At 47.6% G+C, this 23,009-nt stretch overlaps 1 protein-coding gene across 1 annotated transcript in view; it reads right to left on the minus strand.

The window, feature by feature from the left end:
- The window catches only part of LDLRAD3 (low density lipoprotein receptor class A domain containing 3), a 220,428-nt gene that overhangs the window by 97,089 nt on the left and 100,330 nt on the right, over positions 1–23,009 (minus strand). Inside the window, exons 3-4 of the mRNA XM_059405644.1 lie at positions 18,237–18,362; positions 4,202–4,336 (exon numbers count right to left, since the gene is read on the minus strand). Coding sequence (XP_059261627.1) covers positions 4,202–4,336; positions 18,237–18,362 — 261 coding nt within the window. The remainder of the gene's footprint in view (positions 1–4,201; positions 4,337–18,236; positions 18,363–23,009) is intronic.

Genomic DNA, 23,009 nt, shown 5'->3' on the forward strand with positions numbered 1-23,009 from the left:
CGGATAGAAAAATACAGGTACCATGCTTACGCTGGTACCTGCCATTTACTCAGTGCACAGAGTGATGGCTATGCATCTGCGTTCCCAGGCCCAGCCCTCTCACCGTCACCTGAGTCTTGTGATGTCAGCAATCAGAATGGGGACCCACTTAAAAGGTATTCATTTTATTAGTTATTCATTACTGTATAACAAATTACTCCAAAATGCATAGGCTTAAAAACCCAAATACATATTATCTGCCCGTTTCCATGGGGTCGAAATCCCAGAAGTGGCTTAGCTCTGGCTCAAGGCTTCTTACAAGGTTACGGTCCAGGTGCATGTCAGCGCTACAGACAGCTCAAGGCTGGGCTGGGCGAGGAGCCACTTCCAAGCTCCTTCAGGCAGTCACTGACAGGTCTCAGGTCCTCCCTGGCTTTGGATCAGAGCCCTACCCAGTTCCTTGCCATGGGAGCCTCTCCACAAGGCAGCTTGCAAGATGGCAGCCGGTTTCCATCCACATAAGCATAACAGACACCAGAGTCTTTTCTGATCTAATCTTGGAAGTGGCAATCAACTGTGCCGTTACTTGACTAAAATGGAGTCTGCCATCTCTTCACCCAAGTTCACAGCAGCCAAAAGGTAGAAGCAACCCAAATGTCCATCAGCGGGTGAATGAATGAACAAACTGTGGTACCGACATACGATGGAGTATTATCCAGACTTCATTAAAAAGGAGGAAAATCCTGACACACGTTATAGCATGCATGAACCTTGAGGACGTTCCGCTAAGTGAATGAAGCCAGACACAAAATGACAAATACTGTACGATTCCACTTACTGCGTTATCACAGAGTCAAATTCACAGAAACGGAAAGTTGAATGGTGGTCATCGGGGGTTGGAGTGGAGAACAGGGAGCTGTTTAATGGGGGACAGAGCGTCAGTCTTGCAAGATGAAAAAGTTCTGGAGATGGGCTGCACAACAACGTGAATATACTTAACTCCACTGAACTACACATTTAAAAATGGTTAAGGTAGTAAATTGACATTATGTGTATTTTGCCACAATTTGGAAAAAAACACACACAAGTCACAAGGTCTTGATCCCATTCAAAAAATGGGACGATCCTGGGGCCTGAACCCCAGGGGGTGAGGATCACTGCAGGATGCCTGCCCCATTCGGGCATTTATCCAAAGTTTGAAAGAATCCATTGGTTGAATTAGGATTGATTCCAACATCTTTGAGGCTACCTGAGTCCTGGCCACACCCTACATCTGCCCAGCAGTACCTGCTGACTCCCAGCTGTGTTCCTAAGAAACAGAAAAGCCACATGCAAGCCTGCTTTTGGAATTAACCTGTCGAACAGGCTGTGTCTCCAAATCAATGAATCCCCAATTAAAAATCCATTGCACGACAGTGTTCTTTGATCTCTACTATATCCCGGATGGAACAGAAAGGCATGGTAATGGTTGCACTTTCACGGTCCACTCCCACTTCCAAGTCCTGACAGTCTGTTGTTAGTTTTGAAGGCCAAGGAGAAAGAAGGGAACTAAATCAGGACGAGTCAGAAGAGGAGGAGAGGCACACACAGCTGGTGTCTCTAAAGTGCTTTTTCATACCCCCACTGAGTCGGAAGAAAAGTATTTCAAGCACCCTATTTCCTGTCTTTGGGCCAGTTCTCTCCACTCCATCCAAATAAACATTATAAAATATAATTTTCTTTTCCCACATCAAGTGAAAGCAAAGACGCATTTTTCAAGGGCTGGAAGCCCAGCAGAAGCAGATAGGATATTTTCTGACTAAATGAGCTCACAGGCAGAAGGTGCTGAGCACAGCGTCTGGTGTAAGACTTGTTCAGTGTTCACGGTTACTAGGATGCCAATGGGCCAAACCCTGTGCTGTATAAGACCGTGTTTTGTCTAGTCAAGATGCCTCTGAAATTCTTCAAGAAGACACTGCATGAAACTCAGTCTCTCCAAACCCCAGTATGAATCAGGTCTGCCTCCAGCACTGGTACCCCGGTAATCCTTTGTTCAAGCACCAAAACGAGGAGCCAGTTTGCATTTAGGAACTACATGATGGAGAAAAGCATACCTTTTGGTGCTAGAATCACACCCAGAGCAGTAGGATGCTCACATTGTAGGAGGAACGCAGCACTGCGGACTGGCCAAGCAGCCAGCAGGTCTGGATTCCCACTGAAGGAACAACAGAATCATCGATTCTGTTAAAACAACAGCAAAATACTTATTATTTTAATAGATTATGGATACTTGAACTTGCATAACTTAAACACATATACGCTACAATACCACATAAGGTACTAATTAAACACAGCTTCCTGGGGCTCCTGGGTAGCTCAGTTGGTAAAGCATCCAGCTCTCGATTTTGGCTCAGGTCATGATCTCAGAGTTGTGAGGTCGAGCCCTGCACTGGGGTCCACACTGAGCAGAGAGCCTGCTTGAGATTCTCTCTCACCCACTCTCTCCACTCCCACCCCCACTCGCTTGTGTGCTCTCTCTCTAAAAAAGAAAAAAAAAAAAAATCCCCAGGCATACAGCAAGATTAGAAACCTCTCTAAAGTTTGTATGAAACAGTGGTTCTCAGGATTACTGTGTATTTGAATCACTTGGAGGGCTTGTTACAACAAAGCCCTGGGCCCCCTTCCTGGGTTGATTATGCTGGTCTGGGATGCAGCCTGAGCTCTGTATTTCCAAAGAGTTCCCACATGATGCTGGTGATGCTGGTCTCAGGATTATACTTTGAGAATCACTGGTGAAGGGAAAACTCACGGACAAGATTTTCTACACGAGGATAATCAGAAGTTAATTCTACCCAAGACTCACCTCCCAGAGCCGTCCTCTGCACAAATTTTGGCAAAAATCTATGTTGATAAGCATTTTGTCTTTTCTTATCTATGCACCTCAGGCATACAGACTTGCACTGGTCATAATCCTTGATGTGTGACCTACCCTCCCCTATGGCCTCCACATGACCCATTCACATTCACTCATTCATTCATTTTTAATAACATAATAAACATCAGCCAAAATAAAGGCCAGGACTTTGAAAAGGACTTACTTGTAACTTCACTGAGCTTATTCCATCTATCCTGCCTCCCAACCTATGAGCTAACCAGTTAGCCCCATATCTCCTGCTTTTCTGGTTTACAATTTTATTCAATCTACAAACTGTGGTACACACAGCAGAATACCGAATCACAGTCTAAACACATAAACTCTACCAGCAATCAATAATGTGGGCGAATCACAGCAACAGACTATGAAGTGAAAAAAGTAGTGACCGCGCACAGATCATACCAGTTTGCTTTAGAGATATGTGCTTTTTACGACGCCTTAATATGGATGTGCACTTTTAAATCTCTATATTTTTTAATCACTGAAAAAATGTGATTACCATTAGAGTCAATGAGTAAAGAAAAGTGCCTGATCAGTTTTGACAGAGGAGGGATACAAACCTGCTGTATCCTTCTGGTCTCCCTAAAAAGCTCGCCTTTCCAGCCCCCTCCTCTCCAACCGCATCCCTTCAGATTCCACAAAATTCCTCTGAGATCGAGTCCTGATAGAGCAGGCAATTCACATAAGAGGGAACAAAGTAGTAAACAAACACACGGGGGAAAATGTTGACTCTGCTCATAATCAGAGAAATGCAAATTAAAGCATTTGAGGAGCAATCATTCTATGACTACTAAATTAGTAAAAACAGAAAAAAAAAAAAAAACAGAACAGCAGTGACTACCCTGGATACAAAGGTGAAACTGACAGGCACAGACAATGCTAGCACTCAGGTAAAGAAAAGAAAAAATTGTTTCCAACAGCTGCGTGTGGGGGTGTAAGCCATGAACTGTGCAGATGTCCCACTCTGCAGAATATATCCTGAAGAAGGGAAGCAGGGGAAGGAGACAATCCTGGCGGCCCCCAACAATGCAACAGTCTAGAAAACCATGACCGTATGCAACCCAGCAGGGGTGAATTACAGTTTTGAAGTGAAAACAAATACATGGTCTTTCATACAGGAGAAATACGAAATCCAAAACGGTAAGGTGCTTTACCAGTAAACGCTTGTTTACAGGGCCTGCAGGGTAAAAGGCAGACGTTAATGTGGCTGTTGTATTTGGAGGGAGCATGCCTGCGGTTTTCTTCCTTTCGGTGTTACTGTGGTGTGGTGAGGCAATTATTTTTTTTAAAGCTTCGAAGGCTTCCTACCTTGAGAGCTTTCACAGCTCTCCTCGTCGCTGTTGTCTTGACAGTTATTTTGCCCATCGCAGATGAAGCTCTTGTCAATGCAGAGGCCGTTCTTGCAGTGGTAGCGGGCGGTGGAGCAAAGCAGAGGGTTGGCCGCTATGAAGAGAAGACAGAGAGGTCACCAAGGAGGCCAGCAAGTCCCAGGGAGAACTCCCAGAACCAGTTGTGTGTCCTGCTCAGGAAGCAGTGAGCTCACGGGAACCCCGAGAACCTTCTTCAGCCAGAGTGTGCCCTGTTCGGGAAGCAGTGAGCTCATCTTCTAAGAGGGTGAACTCAAAGACCATCCTGGGAAAATTGGCCAGCCAATGAGGATAGGACCTACCCTGCCCCATTCTGAAAGCTCCTTCTCCCGAGTCACCAGGCAGTGCCCTGTAAGCACACCAATGCGGCCAGAAGGCAATGCCTCACTCTGCACAGCTAACTTCCAGGTGGCTCAGCTGCCTCTGAAAGGCCTGGGGCAAAACCAGCATCTCCTGTGAGAGTCACAAGTGAAACGGCTGGGAGTGTACATTGCACAGAGAAGCAAAGCCACAAGGAGGAGCTGAGTCAGGGAATCCATGAACCTCTGCTACCCGGGGGGTGATGGCATGATCTGGTCCAAGAGCTGTAATGGATTCTTCTGGTTCTAGAACTATGGACTGGTCTCTTAATCCTTCAGATATCTTCACGGCTCACCCCAGTAAACTCAGGAAACACAATAAACTCAGTAAACTCAGTAAACTCAGTGGTCTCCATTTCTTTGCAACCAAAGAAGCCCATTTATGCACTTGGTCAGCCTGAGAGGCACCCCTGTCTGGCTCCCTGTTCTAGGCACTTTCAGAACCTCAAAAGCAATGACAGGCATGGTCCCTCCCCTCAAGGAAGAGAGGGGCAAGTGTTGGCCAGTGTGAGGTCAACACAAAGAGCTACTTAACCACACACAAGCAAATCTCCATAGATAAATTATTTCCACAGCACAATTTACCTTGTTCCCGTGTTCCCTGCAGTGCAATTCAAACAAGGCTCACTCCTGAGCTCTACTTTCAATAAATGAAGTAGCAAAGTGGCAAGCAGTCCAATCCCTGCTCTGCTGGTTATGAGCTGTGTAATCCCGTGCAAATTACTTCACCTCTTTGAGCCTCGGCGTCTTTGCCTATAGCTTGAACTGGCTATGCAAGTTGTGAGGCCTGGTGCAGATCGAAAAGGTAGGGTTAGCTGTTCAAAAATTACAAATTCAAGAATGGCATACGGGCAAGCCCGGAGCCCTTCCAAGCGGAGCCTGGGCCCCGTGTATCTGCGCAGGTGACAGGCCCGTGAAGCCAGCCCCGCTTAGAGCATTAATTTGCCCATCAGATGAGATGACATGTGAGCAAACGTGCAGTGCAAAATCTGACTCCCGGCACACGCTCCGACAATGTCTGGCACACTTCCCTAGCTATGTCTGTCTCGGTCCCATGAGCACAGCCCTCCCTGAAAAGGCAATACAGAGGACGATACTGGGGACCGGGATGATGAGGGGACGTACTGGCTGTGGGGAATGAGTGAGTCCACACTTGCACTGCATGTGGTGGGAAAAGCACCAGTTGGGGCGCCAGGCCCAGCACGGATATTGCAATAGAATCAGGGGCAAGTCAGCTGTGGTGTCCCTCAGCGGACCCCACTGCAAGATGGCATTTATAATAAACCTTCCCCACACACTTCACTGAGCTATTGTTAAAATACACACAGATGGAGGCTGCAAAGGGCTGAAGACTTCACAGGGCTTCAGAAACCCAAAGGACTGCGGAGGTTTTCTGGGATTTTTTGGTTTTTTTTACTATTTTTAACTATTTAACTCAGAAAGTTTGGCTTGAAAGGTCAGAGGAGGCAGAGGGATGGAAGGAAGCTCTCAGTTTTGAAGATAATGGACCAGTGTAAAGTCACCCCAAAGTGGTCTGGCCTGAAAATGTAAGTTTTAATTATTTCAATCACCGTGGGCCAGAGGATGGTTCAATTTGATCAGAAAGAAACCAAGGTCTGATTTAAGCCAAAACCAAAATGGGGAGGCTCAAACCACAAATCACGTTCGGTTTCTGTCCAGGGCAGCTCTCCAAACCCTCTGGCATCCCGTGGTGGTGGCCTTCAGCTGCCCTGAGACCTTGTGGGTCACGTGCTAGCAGCCCAAGTGTCAGCAGCAATTGGCTCGTTCCGACAGACAGCCTCGGAAAGGCTCTCTAATTACTCCAAGATGGGGTGGTCGCACACGTACGTGAGCGCCCTGGTGGGGGGATCTGTGCTCAATCAACCTTGCTGACAGGGCTGGCATCTACCTACTTTTCTTCAGCCTCACACCTTTTCAGCTCTGCACACTCACCCAAGGAAACGAAGTCATCTGTGTACGCATGCACACACACGTGTACACATATACATCACATGTATGCGTGTGCGTGAACATGTCTAGACAAATCAGATACATCATCAAGATGAAGTAATACTGATGATACCTCAAAACACAGCTCCAGTAAAGAATCCAGACCCACTGAAGACCAAATAAACAGACTGGCTTTAATGCATATAACCAAGCGGACTAGCAGCCATGTTATATGAAGATCGCTCAGAACGCAAGAGGAAGAAGGCAAACAACTCAGTCGAAAATGGGCAAAGGATACCATCAGGCAGTGGCCACAAGAGGAATGGCAAATGGTCCATAACAACTGGAAAAAACGGCAGTTGCCATTGGTAATGAAGCACCACTCCCACCACAGCAGACGGGCCAAACTTCAGGTCTTAAAATACCAGGTTGTTGGCCAGGATATGTAGGGAGAGACGGTCCCAGGGACGACTGATGGGGAATGCAGATCGGGGGATCCACCTCAGAGACCAATTTAGTAATGCCCAATAAAAAGGTGCCATGCCCTCCAGCCCAGCAATTTCGCTTCCAGCTACACACTCCAGGGAGAATCCTGAAGGAGCACAAATGTTTATTGAAGTCCTGTTTGTAAAATTTAAAAAAAAAATGAGAAATGACCCAGATGCTCACCCACAGGAGAACAGATGCATGTGCTACACTGGTACAAGAGAATTCTACAGAAGGAGGTGGCTGGCTTTTCCCATCAAGGGCCAGCTAGTAAATTTTTAAGGCTTTGCCAACCATTCTGCCTTTGTCTCTATCAGGACTACTCAGCTTTTGCCGTGGTGATGCAAAGCAGCCACAGAAAATCCATAAGCAAAGGGAACGACTGTGTTTCAATAAAACTTTATTTAAAAAACTGGGGGTAGGCCAAATTTGGCCCAGGACCCATAGTTTGCCGACCTCCGATGAAGAGTAGTAGAAAATCTATCAACCCAAAGAAAACCCCAAAAATCAATGAACTAGAGTCAAGATAAATAAATATCACTCCTATGGTAGTACGGGAGTGAAGTAAGTTCAGGACAGCAGATGCCTCCGGAGAGAAGGGAGAAGGACAGAATCTGGGAAGGGGTATATACTGTGAATCTCCAATGATATCTAGTAACATCGTATTTTAAAAATCTAAAGCAAATAAGGCAAAATGGGAACATAATTTTTTTAACTGAGGTAAAACTGGCGTATAACATTATATTAGTCTCAGGTGTACAAAGTAATGATCCACCATTCATATACATTGTGAAATGAACACCACAGTAAGTCTAGTTGACATTCATCAGCACATGTAGTTACAAATTTTTTTTCTTGTGATGAGAACTTTTAAGATCTACTCTCTCAGCAACTTTCAAGTATACAATACAGTGTTATCAGTTACAGCTATAGTTATAACATTATTATATTATTAACAATGAAGTTATTATTAACTATAATTAATATAATTATAACAATATAACAACAGGCAATGTGATTTTTTGAAAAGATTTATTTATTTATTTGAGAGAGCAAGAGAGGAGAGGAAGGGGCAGAGAGAGAGAAAATCGCCTCCAGTCCCGCAGAGCAGGCTCCCCACTGAGCACAGAACCCCAGACATGGGGCTCGATCTCGCAACTCTGAGATCATGACCTGAGCGGAAAACAACTCAGCCGCTCAAATGACTTGAGCCACTGAGGCACCCTGGTAATGTGATTTTTAAAAGTGTGTTGGCAGTTGTGGGGAGTGGGGGGAGGCGGCGAGGCGGGCACCTGAGTGGCTCAGTCAGTTAAGCATCTGCCTTCAGCTCAGGTCATGATCCCAGGGTCCTGGGATCATGGGAATCCCTGCTCCTCAGGAAGCCTGCTTCTCCCTTTCCCTCTGCCGTTCCCCCTACTGGTGCACTCTCTTTCTCAAACAAATAAAATTAAAAAAACAAAAACAAAAACAAAAAAAAAGCGGGGTGTTGGGGACAAAGGTGTTCATTTAATTCTACGCTGCCTTTTCAGTATGTCTGAAAGTTTTCACTAAAAAATCTGAAGTGCCTCACGGGGCAGAAATGTTTCAGGGATCACTTCTTTCCCTTTCCTTTACTCTTCCCGCACAAAATGCCATCTGGCCCACAAACCCCTGTTTTAGTATCCTCCCCACCTCGATGGCCAGTTGCTCAGACGACCCAGGCCCAGGCTGGCGCTCAACCACACCTGGGGTAGCTCCTGATTCCAAGAGCGCCTCATAAAACAGCAGATCCTCACCGCCACCCAACATGGGGGACGGGAGTGGGAGGACAGAGAAACAGAGACAGAGGAGGCCACAGGAACACTCCCCCAACCCAGCAGCAAGCCGGGGGGAAAAAAGCCACGTGCATGCCCTTTGAGGGTGGGGAGCTTCCTTCTGGAAGGGTCCTGGAGCCTTCACCTCCTTCAGGATCTGCTGATTCCCCATCTACATAAATTCCAGCAAGGTCTGCACGCCCATTCCCATGGCCACAGCAAATCAGGCGGGAGAGATGCTGCCTGTCACTCCGCAGACCAACCGCCGGCAAGAGAGGAAGGCAGATAGGTACGGTGGGAGACAGAAGAGCTATAAAAAGCTGCCTTAACAATTCCAAAAGCAGAGAAGCTTAAGATAGTTTTAAAAGAAACCAGTGGGCTCTAAAAGGGGCCAAAAGCAGCCCTGTATTACAGCCTTGTCTAAAAATGGACATTCCTAAGAATGGCCCCGAACTGTCGCCCATGAAGGTAAACACTGAAAAAATCAGGATGCAACACTTCCCAGAGAGATCCCTGTCAGCCACGGTCCTTGAAGCCATAAATGTGGCCAGCTATTGGGCAGACTTGCTTAACCAGAGGGGAGCACCCCACTACCCCGAAGTTTCACTATATTTCTTCAAAGGCCTCTGAACCTGTTGGCCAGGCTTAGCCAACTTGAAGGTGAGCGTGCCCAGGACAACAGTGGACCAACCCTGGAGGCTCTGGGCGGACAGGGGTCGAGTCTTTAAGCTCCTGTAGTCCCATGGAACCCTACCCAGGACCCTAAAAGAGTAACTGCTCAATGCAGAACTCGTAAACCAAGCAGGAGATACTTCCTACATTAGGATGTTATGTCTCGGTATTGTCTAGCAATAACTGAACCCATCCAAAGGATGTCTCCTCTGTTTTTGGAAAGGTTTGCCCGTCACCAAAAAATGTTATTACTTTACTCGGTTAACTAGAAAGACTGATCTACACTAGACTGACTGATCTCCATAAAGATGGAGAAGATTGTCTGTAGAGTCGATTTCAAAAACTCAACAGCAGACTCAAAAGCTCCTCGGTTATTATTAGCACAACAAACACAGGGATCTGAAGATCTGTTTCCCAGCCCACAATCCTCAGGAAAGAGAGTGCGTCTCTCCCTGCCAGGGGGGAGAGAGGAAGGAGTTAAGGTTAAGCTCCGTGGTTAATTCAACTGGCAGTGTTTACTCCAACCACATCTGAAGGAGAAGGACCCAGGGTCCACTGCGGCTGCCCAAAAGCAGCTGACCGGCTTCAAGACAGGAAATGAAGCAATCTGTCTCCAGCAGGATGTAGGAAATGTCGCCTTTAATCCATTTAAAGTCTGTGAAGTCGGCCCCTCTTCCACCTCAAAGGGTTCTTCATAAAACACATCAAGGAGAAACTCCCCATCACCAGCTCGCTCGCTTCCCATCTGCTCCCCATCCCCAGGCGGTTACTGCTCACTTCCTCACCCAGCCGCCCAACCAGCAGCCCAACCTCACGGCCTCCAGAGAGAGCTCTGCTTTCCAGCTCCAATTTCCCTGGAAACCAGGCAGCTGGGGGAGACGGAGCTGCCCGGAGCCTTCCTCTGTTCCAGCATGGAGGGCCCTGAGCCCCTCCGCAAGTCGACTGTCCCATTCACAAGCACTACTCCCTTTGTGCGGGAAAACGCTCACAGCCCCGACCTTCAAAGAGGCGGCCTGAGTGCCGTGAGCTGCGAGTTCTTGCCTGCCTTTCCGAGTCTGCTCCACAAGGCCTCTCCCAGCAAGCCCATCGGGCCACGGGCCAGCGTGGCTCACGTGTGGCCATGGTCTGGAGCGAGCCCCTCTTCTGAGTCTGCACGAGGAGAAAGGCTCACCACTCTGGGCCAGAGGCAGAAGGCAGAGTCCTCAGTCCCGCGGAGTCTCTAAGGGCTTGGAGGACTCGAATTTTCAAAACCCCTCTCAAGTCCACTGGGTGCCAGTGGCAGAATTCTGATTCATTGCTGGTGACAGTTTGTTTCTTCCTCCCTATAAAGGCTTCCTGGCCATGCCCACCTCCTGTCCAACACCCACGCCTGCCTTGTGTCCAAATTCACTGCTTCAATCACTGCCTTCCCATGGATGGCTTCCCAGACCTTCCCTCTTGTGATAAACCTCACTCCCCTGACTCCCCAGGACACTGTGGCCTGAATACCCCTCACCTCAGACCCTGCATGTCAGAAACGGATGACTTCGCCTCTCTTGTTCTTGTGCCTCCACTCCTGGTAAAGGGACCACCCTGTCCCAGCTCTTCAGACTCCAACCACATTTGACCTTCTCCCTCTCCTCACCCTGCACTCAGCTCAGGTTCAAGCGCTCCTCGTTAGGTATAAAATACAATCTCCAGGGGGGCTTGGGTGGCATGACCTGCCCTCTCGGCTCAGGTCATGATCCCAGGGTGCTGGGATCGAGCCCTGCATCGGGCTCCCTGTTCAGCAGGGAGTCTGCTTTTCCCTCTCCCCTTCCTTCTTGCTTGTGTGGGCTTGCTCTCTCTCAAATACATAAATAAAACCTTTTGGGGATGGGTAATAACATTACCAACCTCAAATGAAATTATACATGCAAAGCATATAGAAATGTGCCACGTGCATCGTGAGCGCTCCGCAGTCCTCAACGGAGTGGCTTCTCCACCCTGAAGTTTGCATCCCCCCCAGCCGCTGCCTGGGCCCTTAGCCTGAACACTTCTGTGGAATGGTAAGGCCAGCTTTTAATGGTGCCCATCCACCTAGGTCCATCCCCTTCAACAGCTCCCACTGAGGAGCCCAGAAGGAAACCATCTCCCCACTCACTGGCTCCCACAGCACTCCCAACAGCCAACCCCGTATTTGGATGTGAGTATCTCTGTCTCTCTTGCTGGAGTGTAATCTCAACAACGCCACAGTCCTGTATCTGCCCCATCCGCACGTCCTTTGCCGTATCTCGCACAGGTCTGGCACCGAAATCGTGGGGAGAAGAGGAGAATCTGAAAGGAGGCGGGCGCTGGGGTGCATGAGCAATGCACGGTCTACACACGCCCTCTGGGTATCCATCTGAGACCCAGAAGAGGATCAAGATGTCCGTGGGTTAGGAATACATCTTGACGGCCTCTTTTCCTGCTTTAACCCTTAGTTCGATTAGCTGCTTGGCCCCCTCATTCAACAGACATTTCCTGTGGACTCTTGCCTTTAAACAAAGCACTCTACTGGGCACAGGGGAGAAAAGAAAACCCAGTCTGGACTCTTTGAGAGCTCGCATTCTAGTGCGGAGACAGGCAGGTCAATTTGCCATGAAGGGAAAGCATGGGAAGTGTGATTTCTTCCACACACATATACGGCAGGCTAAGGTCTGAGCCCGACTCCATACTTGGCCCTGGGACTCCAGCCGTGAACCTGACAACAATACCATCTCACAAGGTCATAGTGTGGCCGGGAAGACAAGGAATAAACATAAAGCGGACTAAGAACAGTGAGGCAGGGGGAGGAGACAGAGTGGGAGACTGGGCGGGAAGGAATTACTCTTTGACAGGGTGCTTGGGGAGGTCTCTCTGTTAGTGACATTGGTTTGGAGAAGCCCCAAGATGGTGTGTGAACACGCAGGCGAATGAGCCAGCCCAGCCCTGGGAAACCAGGGGTGTTTTCCCAAAGCTGCAGGTCATTTAAGCAGATGGAAGGTGTCTTTAAGGAGACATTGATGAGGGGGCTTTGGAGCACTGGGCGGAAGAGTCCCGTTACTGAGAAGCTCTTCTCCCCCAGCTCATCTGACGCAGGCCTGGCTCCTTGAGGATGCCGCCGAGGAAATTCGATGCATCGAATCTGGCCGACACGGGACTAAGGTAGCGCCGAGGGGCTCTATGAACAAAAACCACAGATACACTGGCGAACCCAGGCAGCTGGTCGGGGGGGACAGGAAGAATTTGTCAGCCATGGAAGAAACACAGTTTAGGACGTGGCAGTTCTTCTGGGCACAGCTACGCTGAACTCAAGAGCAGCAGAGCCCTGGCCTGAATCAAAGGTCCACGGAGGTCACCCAGGCCACCCTGCCATCTCGGTTCTGGCCAGGAGTCTGGTCTTATTACAGAAAACTTCAAATACCCAAAAAGAGAGACTGGCATAGTGAACCCCCATGTTCTGATCACCTGGCTTTAAAAATTATCAACTTACTGACAATTTTATTTCAGTTTGAACCCCCATCCACTACCCCTCATTGTGATTTCGTCTTTATATATATTATTATTATGTTTATTACTATAAATATCTAATATGGCATTAAATATTACATATATGTATATGCATGTGTGTATATATAGCTGTATACACACACACACACACATCCTTATATATAAGGACTTTTTAAAAATAATAAACAGAGTATCAGGTGGCTCAGTCGGTTAATCATCTGACTCTTGGTTTGGTGGCTTAGATCATGATCTTGGGGGTCCTGGGATTGAGCCCTGCATCAGGCTCTGCACTCGGCGTGGCATCTGCTTGAGAGTCTCTTCCTCCATCGCTCTCTCTGCTCATGCACACACATTCCCCCCACTTTCTCTCTCAAAGAAAAACCATTCTCACACTTTAGAAACTAACAATAATGCCTTAATATCATCAAATACACAACCACATTTGACATTTTTAACAGTTGATTTGCTGGAGTAGAGACTGAAACAAGATGGGTTCACTGCATTTGACGGACCTGTCTCTCAGTCCCCTTCAGTCTGCAGGTTCCCTCTTCCTCTAATTTTTCTTAGAATGCATTACTGGATGAAATGGGAGCCCTGCAAAATCTCCCACATTGTAGATCTGGCAGTCGGTCCCCCATGGGGCCACCAACATGTTCCCCTGTCCCTCAATTTCCCGTGAATTAATGGATGGTGTTCAGAGTGCATGCTATGTCCCCCAGAGTACATATGCTGCAACCCGAACCCCTAATAAATGGGATGGCCTTGCGGGGGGGGGGGCGAGGGGCGGGGGAGGGCTTTGGGAAGAGATTAGGGTAAGATGACATCATGAAGGTGGTGCTCTCATGATGGGATTAGGGCCCTTCTGAGAGGAGCAGCCAAGGGATTTCTCTGTGTGTGCAAGGAAGGCCCAGGGAGGACATTTCTCTGTGTGTGCATGAGCAAGGAAGGCCCAGGGAGGGCCCGCACCATGAACCCAGCCATGAGAGTACCCTGCATGTGGGTCTCCCAGGACAATGAGAAATAAGTTTCTGTTAAAGTCACCTAATCATGGCCGTCTATCACGGCAGCCAGAACTGGCAGCCAGAACTGACTAGGACAGATTTAGAGGTTCAATCAGATTCAGGTTGGAAGCAGAGGCAGAAATACCTCACAGTGATGATGTGTGCTCCTGCTGGCTCACGTCCAGAGGCAAACAACATCTGCTGTCTCTTTCCTTGTGATGCTCAGACTAACTTGTGAGAGTCTCCCATTCCAGGTCAAAAGCAGTCATGACATCCGCCCTGGCTCTCCCCCTCAATGCAGCTGGAATAAAAGCCTAGCCAAATATGCAGACAAACACGGCAGCTCTTTTAGGTTCTGAAAGGTAAACCAGAGCAGCCCAACTGGGGAAGAACAAAATTCAAACTATCACTGAAGTGGTGGTAGGTTTCCTACTCCCTCGCTCTCCCATCAGAGTCCCATGTAACTGGAAAGGATCAGAGAGACAGTGGAGCAGGAGGACCTTGGAAAAGCAACTCCATAAAGTTATTTATGAACTTCTAGGCAGATCCCCAGGTGGCACGTGTATGGGTCTGGTCCTAATCAGCACACCCAAGACTTTGAGAACCAAACTCACAGACCACCGTCCAGGTCCCGGACTGAATGGAGGGGGTTCAGAGGCAACACAGATCCAAACAACACTGCAAAAACAGCTTGAAAACGACGGGAACCACTATCCACAGAGGGACTGTTAGGAATTCGTGGCCTGACCCAATAGAGTTATTTGCTTACTAAAACAAAAATATCAACACACTCTGTAGGCTTGAAACAAAACCCAGAGTGTCATACATAATCATCGAAACATCCAGAATATAATCCAAAATTACTTGCTTTATGAAAAATCAGGAAAATCTCAAGGGAAGGGATAATCGACAGACACCACTGCCAAAATGAGACAGATGTTGGAATTACGTGATGGGGACGTTAAAGCAGCTAATTCCAGAAAGACTCCCAACAAGCCAGCAATCACACAAAACTCTCGACACAAATGGAAAATATGGGGTCTCCGCAAAGAACCCAGAAGATATAAAGAAGAACCAAAAGGAAACTCTAGAACTAAAAAATGCAATAACTGAAATTTAAAAGAAAAAAACAAAAAGTAAAAACACCTTGTATGGGCTTGAAAGCAGACTGGAGATGACAGGGGAAAAAGTAAACTTGACAAGAGGCTAATGGGAATTATCCAAACGGAACAATGAAAGGAAAAAGATTGATTAAAAACTGAACAGAGCCTCGGGAACCTGTGGGATAATTAGAAGGTATCCTAAGTTGTTATCCAAATCCCATAAGGACAGAGTGCTTGAAAACAGTTTGAAGAAAGAATAGCTGAAAAGGTCCTAAATACAGAAAAGGATGAAATTTTAACAGATTCAAAAAGAACCCGACACAATAAACTCAAAGAAATCCCCATAGCCAGACACACTATCATCTTAGCTGCTGAGAGCTAGACTAGAAGAGAAAAAAAAACAAAAACAAAAAAATTTCAAAGAAGCCAGAAAAATGATGCATTTTCTATGGGGAAACCATTTGAATGACTGCAAATTTCTCATCGGAAACCACGAAAGCCAGAGGAAGTGAAACAGCATTTTTAAAGTGCTTTTAAAAAGAACTGTCAACCCAGAATTCTATATGCAGTAAAAATATCCTTCAGGAATGAAGGTGAAATCGAGACAGGGTCGGATGAAGGGAAACTAAGAGGATGTGTGGCCAGCAGACCTGCTTCAAAAGAACGGCTAAAGGAAACACCTCAGCCAGAAGGGAAAGGGTACCAGAAGGAGAGTTGGAACATCAGGAATGAAGGAAGAGCAACAAAAATGGCAAGTCTCTGGGTAAACAGAGTAACAGACTGTTCTTTTCTGCTGGAGTTCCTCAAAATGCACTTGAGACTTCAAAGCAAAAATGAACGCATTGCCTTTTTTGGGTTCTGAATGTATGGAGATGTACGATCTCAGACGATCAGAATATAAAGAGATCTATGGAGGGAAAGGGTTTCCACATTCTACTTGAAGTGGTACAGGGTTGATCCAGAGCTGTCTGTGAAGAACCAGACGGCAGGTCCCAGGCATGGTCAGCCCCACCCACCCCCTAGAAAGTTCCCCAACTGTTTCTCATCTAATGTTTTCATGAACCACAGACGATCCATTTCTTCACCAAAGTTACAAAACAGATACTCTAATTCTCTCATTCTTCCATGTTAGTTGGTATTCTTCAGTTAAAACAAAACAAAACAAAACAAAAATCTTTCCTGTCTGGTGGCTATTTAATTACTCAGAAGGGCAACACATAGAGAAAAAAGAGGGCAAATGCTGGATTCTCTTTCACTGACCAGTTTCAAGACAGTGAATTAGAATCCACTATTTTTAGATGGTAGATATGCCAGAGGGAAATGCTAGTTTAATCTCCTGAGTCGAATTTGGAATGGATATAATTAAGTTGTTTAGACAATTAAAAACCAATATCCAAACATTTAAATCATACGCAGTCTTTAATACAACAGGGAATATGTAGGATAGCACAATCAGTTAGAATGTCTATTCTAGAATGTACCACACTTGTTTTTATGGCCATCGAATTACTCTCTAGTATGTACACGTGAATACATGTATATATAAAATTCCCCCCATAGACTGTGAGATCCCCATGGACAGTTGGAAGCGGGAAATCAAGCTGATACACACTCACCAAAGGACTTAGTGAAATACAGAACAAGTACATCCTTGGACATCCTAAACGAAAGGTGAAATGCCAGTAAATAGGGTCTTCCTCTCCATCACTCACAGCTTTGTTTTAAGTCACTAGGGGTTTTCAAAATCAATTACCCCTTGCCAGGCACCACACTGAACACCTTTCAGGTACTGCCTCATCTAATTGCCACAATGACCCAGGGAACAGGCTCTGGGCGTCCCCATTTCAAGAGACGAGGAAACCACTGTGCAAGGAGCTTAAAAAGCAGAGCCGACCCACCTTAATCAGGGCAGAACACAAACCTCGGGCCAGGCTTTCCGGCTCCAGAGTCATTTTGCTCAATTAAGTTGCTACCCTCTTAGTGACCTACATTCTCTGGCTAAGGTGGATTTTTTTCCCAAGCATTCAACAGTCTTGCTGCTACGTCATATTTCTGCCATTTGGGATCCAGAAGATGAAATAAGGCAGAAGAAGGCACATGGGAGAGTTATAGCCCCACTGGTAGGGCATAATAACAATTGTTCCCTGGAAAGGCATAAGTAACTCGGGAGATGACCCCCTCCTCATCAGGGACTTACACAAGAACCAACAGGGTAAGGGAAAAGCCAGTTCCTTAAAACAATCACTGAAGTCATTACAATATGTTCTGAAAAAAAATTAGTAACATAAATAACAATTACATGAATTATGATAATAATCCTTATGAATAACATACGTGTCTATATACATATATGTACCTACATACATACACACAGAGAACGGGAGGGAGGAAGAGAGACAGAGAAAGGCCGGGCACATCTGAACATTGTGTCATTCTGGGCAGTTTGTGTGTGAAGTGGATTTGGACATACAGATGCTGTCCAGGAAGGGAGTAGGAGCTCAACACCAAGACTGCTGAGAGGGGGGTGGGAGGGGCGCGGAGAGAGAACAACAGGGGGCATGTGTCTGTGCTGTGCCTTGGAATATTATACAACAAGTAAAAGGAACTGGGGTGGTCACAAGACAAGGAGAACTTTAGCTTTCTATATTACATGGGAGTTTTTCAAAAATATTTTCTTCTGATATATATAAACATCTTTGTAAAATTTGTTCAAAGTGGGAAGAAAAGCCAGCAAGCACACCGACACAGGTTGTTGACTGAGACAGTCCATCAGAAGAGAATATGGAGGAGCAGAGAATCGGCTCTGCCCCTCGTGACCTGTGTGCCACTGGCTAAGTTCCCTGACGTCCCAACACTTCAGATGCCTCATCTGTTAATGAGGGTCACACACCTGCACCTGCAGAGCTGCTGTCGGAACAGGAAACAAAGTACGCCCCAGGCCCAAAGCGCTTCGCAGAGTCCCCTCGAGATGGGAGCTGAGCATCTATATGTTTACGCAAGAAGCAGTGAGGAAGAGGGGGATCCAGGTAAGGAGAGAAGATGCCCAAGCCCACGAGAGGGAGGAGCGGGGAGCGGGCCCCATCACGAGGAACAAGGGAGGGGCCAGGTGCTCCTGGTACTTACTGCAGTTCTCCTCGTCGCTGCCGTCGGGACAGTCCTCGAACCCGTTGCACTGGAAGCGGCCGATGATGCAGTGGACGCCGCTGGCGCAAGGGAAGAACGTCGGGCCGCATTTGGACTTAGCCTTGGCTGCAGGAGGCAAAATGAGACAAAGAGCTGCCGTGAGGAAGTTACACTTTCTGAGCCCTGGCATACCCATCCCGCCAGCTCCGAGCGTGCAAAAGGGTCTCTTTGCGTTTCCACAGAAGTCCCCCAAGATCTCCTACCACCCCCGACCCACAGTCAGTGCCGAGCCAGACTGAGAGCCCTCATGCAGCACCCTCAAGGAAGGGGGTGGCTGTGCTTGCGGTATTTCCAGGGCCCCTGCACAAAGCGGGGCTCAACCCCAATGTGGGGCACGAACAAATGAATGGGTGAGCAGATGGGGGATGGACGCAACCTACGCTTATGGTGCTGAGGAACCCTTCACAATTCCTTCCCCGACGGTCAAAGCCCTTGTCTGCGCTTATTTTTTTTTAAACAAATCTTTAAAGATTTTTATTTATTTATTTAACAGAGCGATCACAAGTAGGCAGAGGGGCAGGCAGAGAGGGGGGGGGCAGCAGGCTCCCCGATGCAGGGCTTGATCCCAGGACCCTGAGATCATGACCTGAGTCGAAGGCAGAGGCTTAACCCACTGAGCCACCCAGGCCCCATTTCTGTGCTTATTAAAGGCATCCCACTCTAGGCAGCATGGCCAGAGCTTTCTGTGGATTCTCCCATTCACTCCAGTCAGCACCCACCCAGTGGCATGGTGTGCAGGAAAGGATGAACACCACAGCCCGGAGACGGCTACCCTCAGAGAGGCTTGCCTTCCTGCAGGGCCAGGTCTGCATGGCTGATTTCTGGGCACTTGGACTTCGGGAGGGCTCGCACCAGTCTCTCCTAAGAATGGCTCCCCGTGCCTCAGCTCTTTATGGGAACGGTGGAGTTGATGCTGAACATCTGATTTTCTCCTGGGAGCTTGGGATTGCGTAGATGCTGGGCACATAGCATCTGTGTAACGAGCCTGCGTAACCAGCCACTGGTCAGAACCCCGGGCACGGAGACTGCAAGGAGCTTCCCCAGGAGAAAGCACTTCTCTTCCGCTGTCATGACTTGTTGCTGGGGAATTAGCTGTGTCCCATACCACCTCTCTGGAAGAGGACTCCTGAAATCTGAACCTGACTTCCTCAGGGCTTCCCTCCTTTTGCCTTTTCCCTTTGCTGACTTTGCTTTGCATCCTTCATGTGACTACACGCCACATTCCTGGAATCCTCCCAGCAAATCCCTGAGCCTGGGGACAGTCGTGGGGACCGCTGACAAGGATGGCCACGGTTCTCGTCCCTGTGGCAGAGGTGTGCTTTGAGGCATAAAGGGACTTTCCCAAAGCCACACAGTTAGAAAATGCAACACAGGGGTGAGGCCCCGGCATTAGATTCCAGAAGGCACGCTCTCAACCAGCTCAACTGTGTTGTCTCTCTGCCAGTCTGTGGCTTCTCACAACAGAAGCCAGACTCCGGCTCAGAGAGATTCTTCTTCCGCTCCTGCTGTACAAACAGTGTGAACAGAAACTGCTGTAACTCGGGCTTGTTGGAGTGTTCTGCTAACCAAACAGCCCTGTGGGGTCACGGACTTTCCTGGGAACGGTGCTGGCTGCTCTGGCTTGTGATTACGAGGTGTAGGATGAGACCTGTGGCTGCATCCCAGGGAGTGGGTCCCAACTAGCATCCTCTCCTCTCCTGCCTTAGACGCAGGACCTGTGGTCCTCAAGAAGGAAGGGCCGTTTCTTGGGAACAAACAGGCAGTAAATTATCTTCATGTTCCTGTCATCGGAACACGCCAACTTTAGCAGCGCGATCCGCAATCAACAAGGTTTTAAGGTCTGGGACATGCCCAGGTTTTAAAAACTTCCATCACTTTGTTTTGACCCGGGACTTCTGTAATGGTGCTGATGGGCTCTTCAAAAGCACAAACTTGGGCGCCTGGGTGGCTCAGTAGGTTAAGCCTCTGCCTTCGCCTCAGGTCGTGATCTTAGGGTCCTGGGATTGAGCCCACATCAGGCTCTCTGCTCAGTGGGGAGCCTGCTTCCCCCTCTCTCTCTCTCTGCCTGCCTCTCTGCCTACTTGTGACCTCTCTCTGTCAAATAAATAAATAAAATCTTCAAAACAAAAACAAAACCACAAACTTGGGAGACAGCGGCTGGGTTCAAACTGTGGCCCTACTTTTTATGAACTTGGGCAAGATTCTTAATATTAGTGAGTCTGTTTCCTCATCAGTAAACTGGAGGTAACAGCTACCTCCCGGGGCCCTGGGAAGGATGTGATAAGATAATCCATCCAAAATGCATATTAGCACAGACCGTGGTATACAGCAGGTGCTCAATTAATGGTAATGCTTATGCTATTTATCATCTGTCATCACCATTAATTATAGAATTTTAAAATTACTTCTTGGGCTGCTCATCTTTTTCCCGATTGCCAAAGTTAAAAAAGCTCATTATGGAAGATCTTATGAAGTGATATGAAATGATCGCCAGGATACACTGTTATGGGGGGGGGGAGGAGTAAAGTGCAAAAGAGTATTTATAGTATTTTAACCCGCTGTATGGGCAGAAGAGACGGATATAAGAACAACTACACGGATTGGTTCATCTGTGCAGAAGAAACACGGGAAGGACAAACCCTGGTTATGTGCAGGGGGCGGGTGGGACAGGGGTGGAAAGAACGGGGAAAGAGACTAGAATGAGGCACCGGGATGAGTCTCTACAGCTCTCTTAGAATCCCAATATTTCACATACCTCAACAATGAACCATTAAAATCATCCGCATGCATGTATGTGGGCGGACACTCAAAATAGGACAGAAACAGCAAAAGTGAGCATGACTGGATTACAGATGCGTAAGCCCACCACGCTGAAGGGTGTTGGGAAGAACAGAACCAGCCTACGTAACTCAGGGAACCATTATTTTGCTTGGATTCTATAAGGCTAAAGAAAAAGAGAATTGTACACAAACAGGGAACTCTACTTTTACCTGTCACAGGGGTATGGATTAGCAGTTCTGGAACTACCTTTGTGTGTAGTAGGACTGAGCAAATAAGTAAATATACTGCAAATAATAACCCTGAGGTCTTTCGCTCCCGAGGAAGAACTTAGAAATAAGGAAGGTGGAAAGGCTAACTGATCCTTGAGGCTTTGCGCTAGAAGTAAAGGCATCAGTATGAAGCCAAGATTTGTAAAGACGGACAGACAGACAGATAGGCAGAAAGACATACATCTAGATAAGAGAGAGACAAATATTTATAGAATTTTTTTTTAAAAAGATTTTATTTATTTATTTGAGAGAGAGGGAGAGAACAGGGCACAAGAGAGCACAAGCAGTGGGGAGAGGGAGAAGCAGACTCTGTGCTGAGTGGGGAGCCTGACTCAGGCGGGGCTTAGTCCCAGGATCCCAGGATCATGACCTCGGCTGGCAGATGTTTAACCGAATGGGGCACCTAGGTGCCCCAAGAGAGAGAAATATTGGTCTGGTGTGTGCATGGGTCAGCATAATGCATTTCCTAGTTCCATCTGCTAAGAAAGATGAGAAGCAATAAACTCCAGGAGCAAATGAGCACACCCAGCCCCAGATCTTGGTCTCTAAATACCATTATCCAATAAAGGGAATGAAGGCTCCTTGGAGAAGTGGTTAATTCCAGGGGGAAATTCAAGATCAACCTGGAGTGTCTTGTGTTGCCAGAGAGTAAAGAAGTCCTCAAAATATGTTGGAGGTATGTCAGAAGGACACAGGAGTCAAGCCAAAGGAACTCCCCAATGGCCAAAGCTATGATACTTTAAGCGACAAAATAATGATAGTTTTGGGCTATAACCCAGAGAATTCAATAAATATCTGTGAGTCCACACTGGCATCATAAATCATTGGGAAAATAAGTAAATGGGGAAGAAGGGAAGTTTTTCCTTCTAGAAGAATTCCAATGATTAAACAGAGAGGAAATCTAGGAAACAGAAAGTCACCATTTAGCAAACACCACGGTAACAACTGTTGGAGACAAGACCCAGGGATGGATGCTCACGTGAGAGGACTGGCAGGCCTTGCTCTGGCCACACTTTTGGGGCCGCTGATAGGCTGCTTACAGGCTTTGACATCTGCAAGCTGTTTCCTCATAAACCTCCATTCACAATGTCACTGCCTTCTCGGCAGCTTAACAAAGCCTAAAGCCCCTCCTCCCAGCATCAGGCAGCTCTGGACACCTCTCCAGCGCAGGCCCACCTATGCTCCCTGCCTGGCTACATGGACCTCCTTGCTCCTCCCAGAACTGTGGCACAAAGTCCCACCTCAGGACCTGCATGCACCCTGCCGGTCCCCCAGCCTGCACTGCCTTTCTCCCAGGGTCGCGTGGCCCATGCTTCTACTTACTCAGACACTCCCTGGACTGTGGATCCAGAAACTCGGACTCCCACCCCCTGCCTCTCTAGCCTTCCCTCTGCTTCTCCTTCTTTCCCTATGAAAGGACGTGGCCTGCTCTGTGTTGTGCTGTTTGAATGATGACCATATTCTTGTTTGAATACTTTCATTCACCACTTTTGAAGGAGCTGTGCTATCTAGTGCCGATGCTGGCTAACAGACACCTGCTGAATACATAAGGGGGTCTATAAAAGAGAGAGCAGGACTGGGTCACAAGAGCTAGCTCACTGCATGTTAGCATGGTGTCAAGGTCCCTCACTTCTGGGCCTCAGCTCTCCTATGTGTGAAATGG

This window comes from Mustela nigripes, chromosome 1, assembly GCF_022355385.1.
Source record: "Mustela nigripes isolate SB6536 chromosome 1, MUSNIG.SB6536, whole genome shotgun sequence".
NCBI lineage: Eukaryota > Metazoa > Chordata > Mammalia > Carnivora > Mustelidae > Mustela > Mustela nigripes.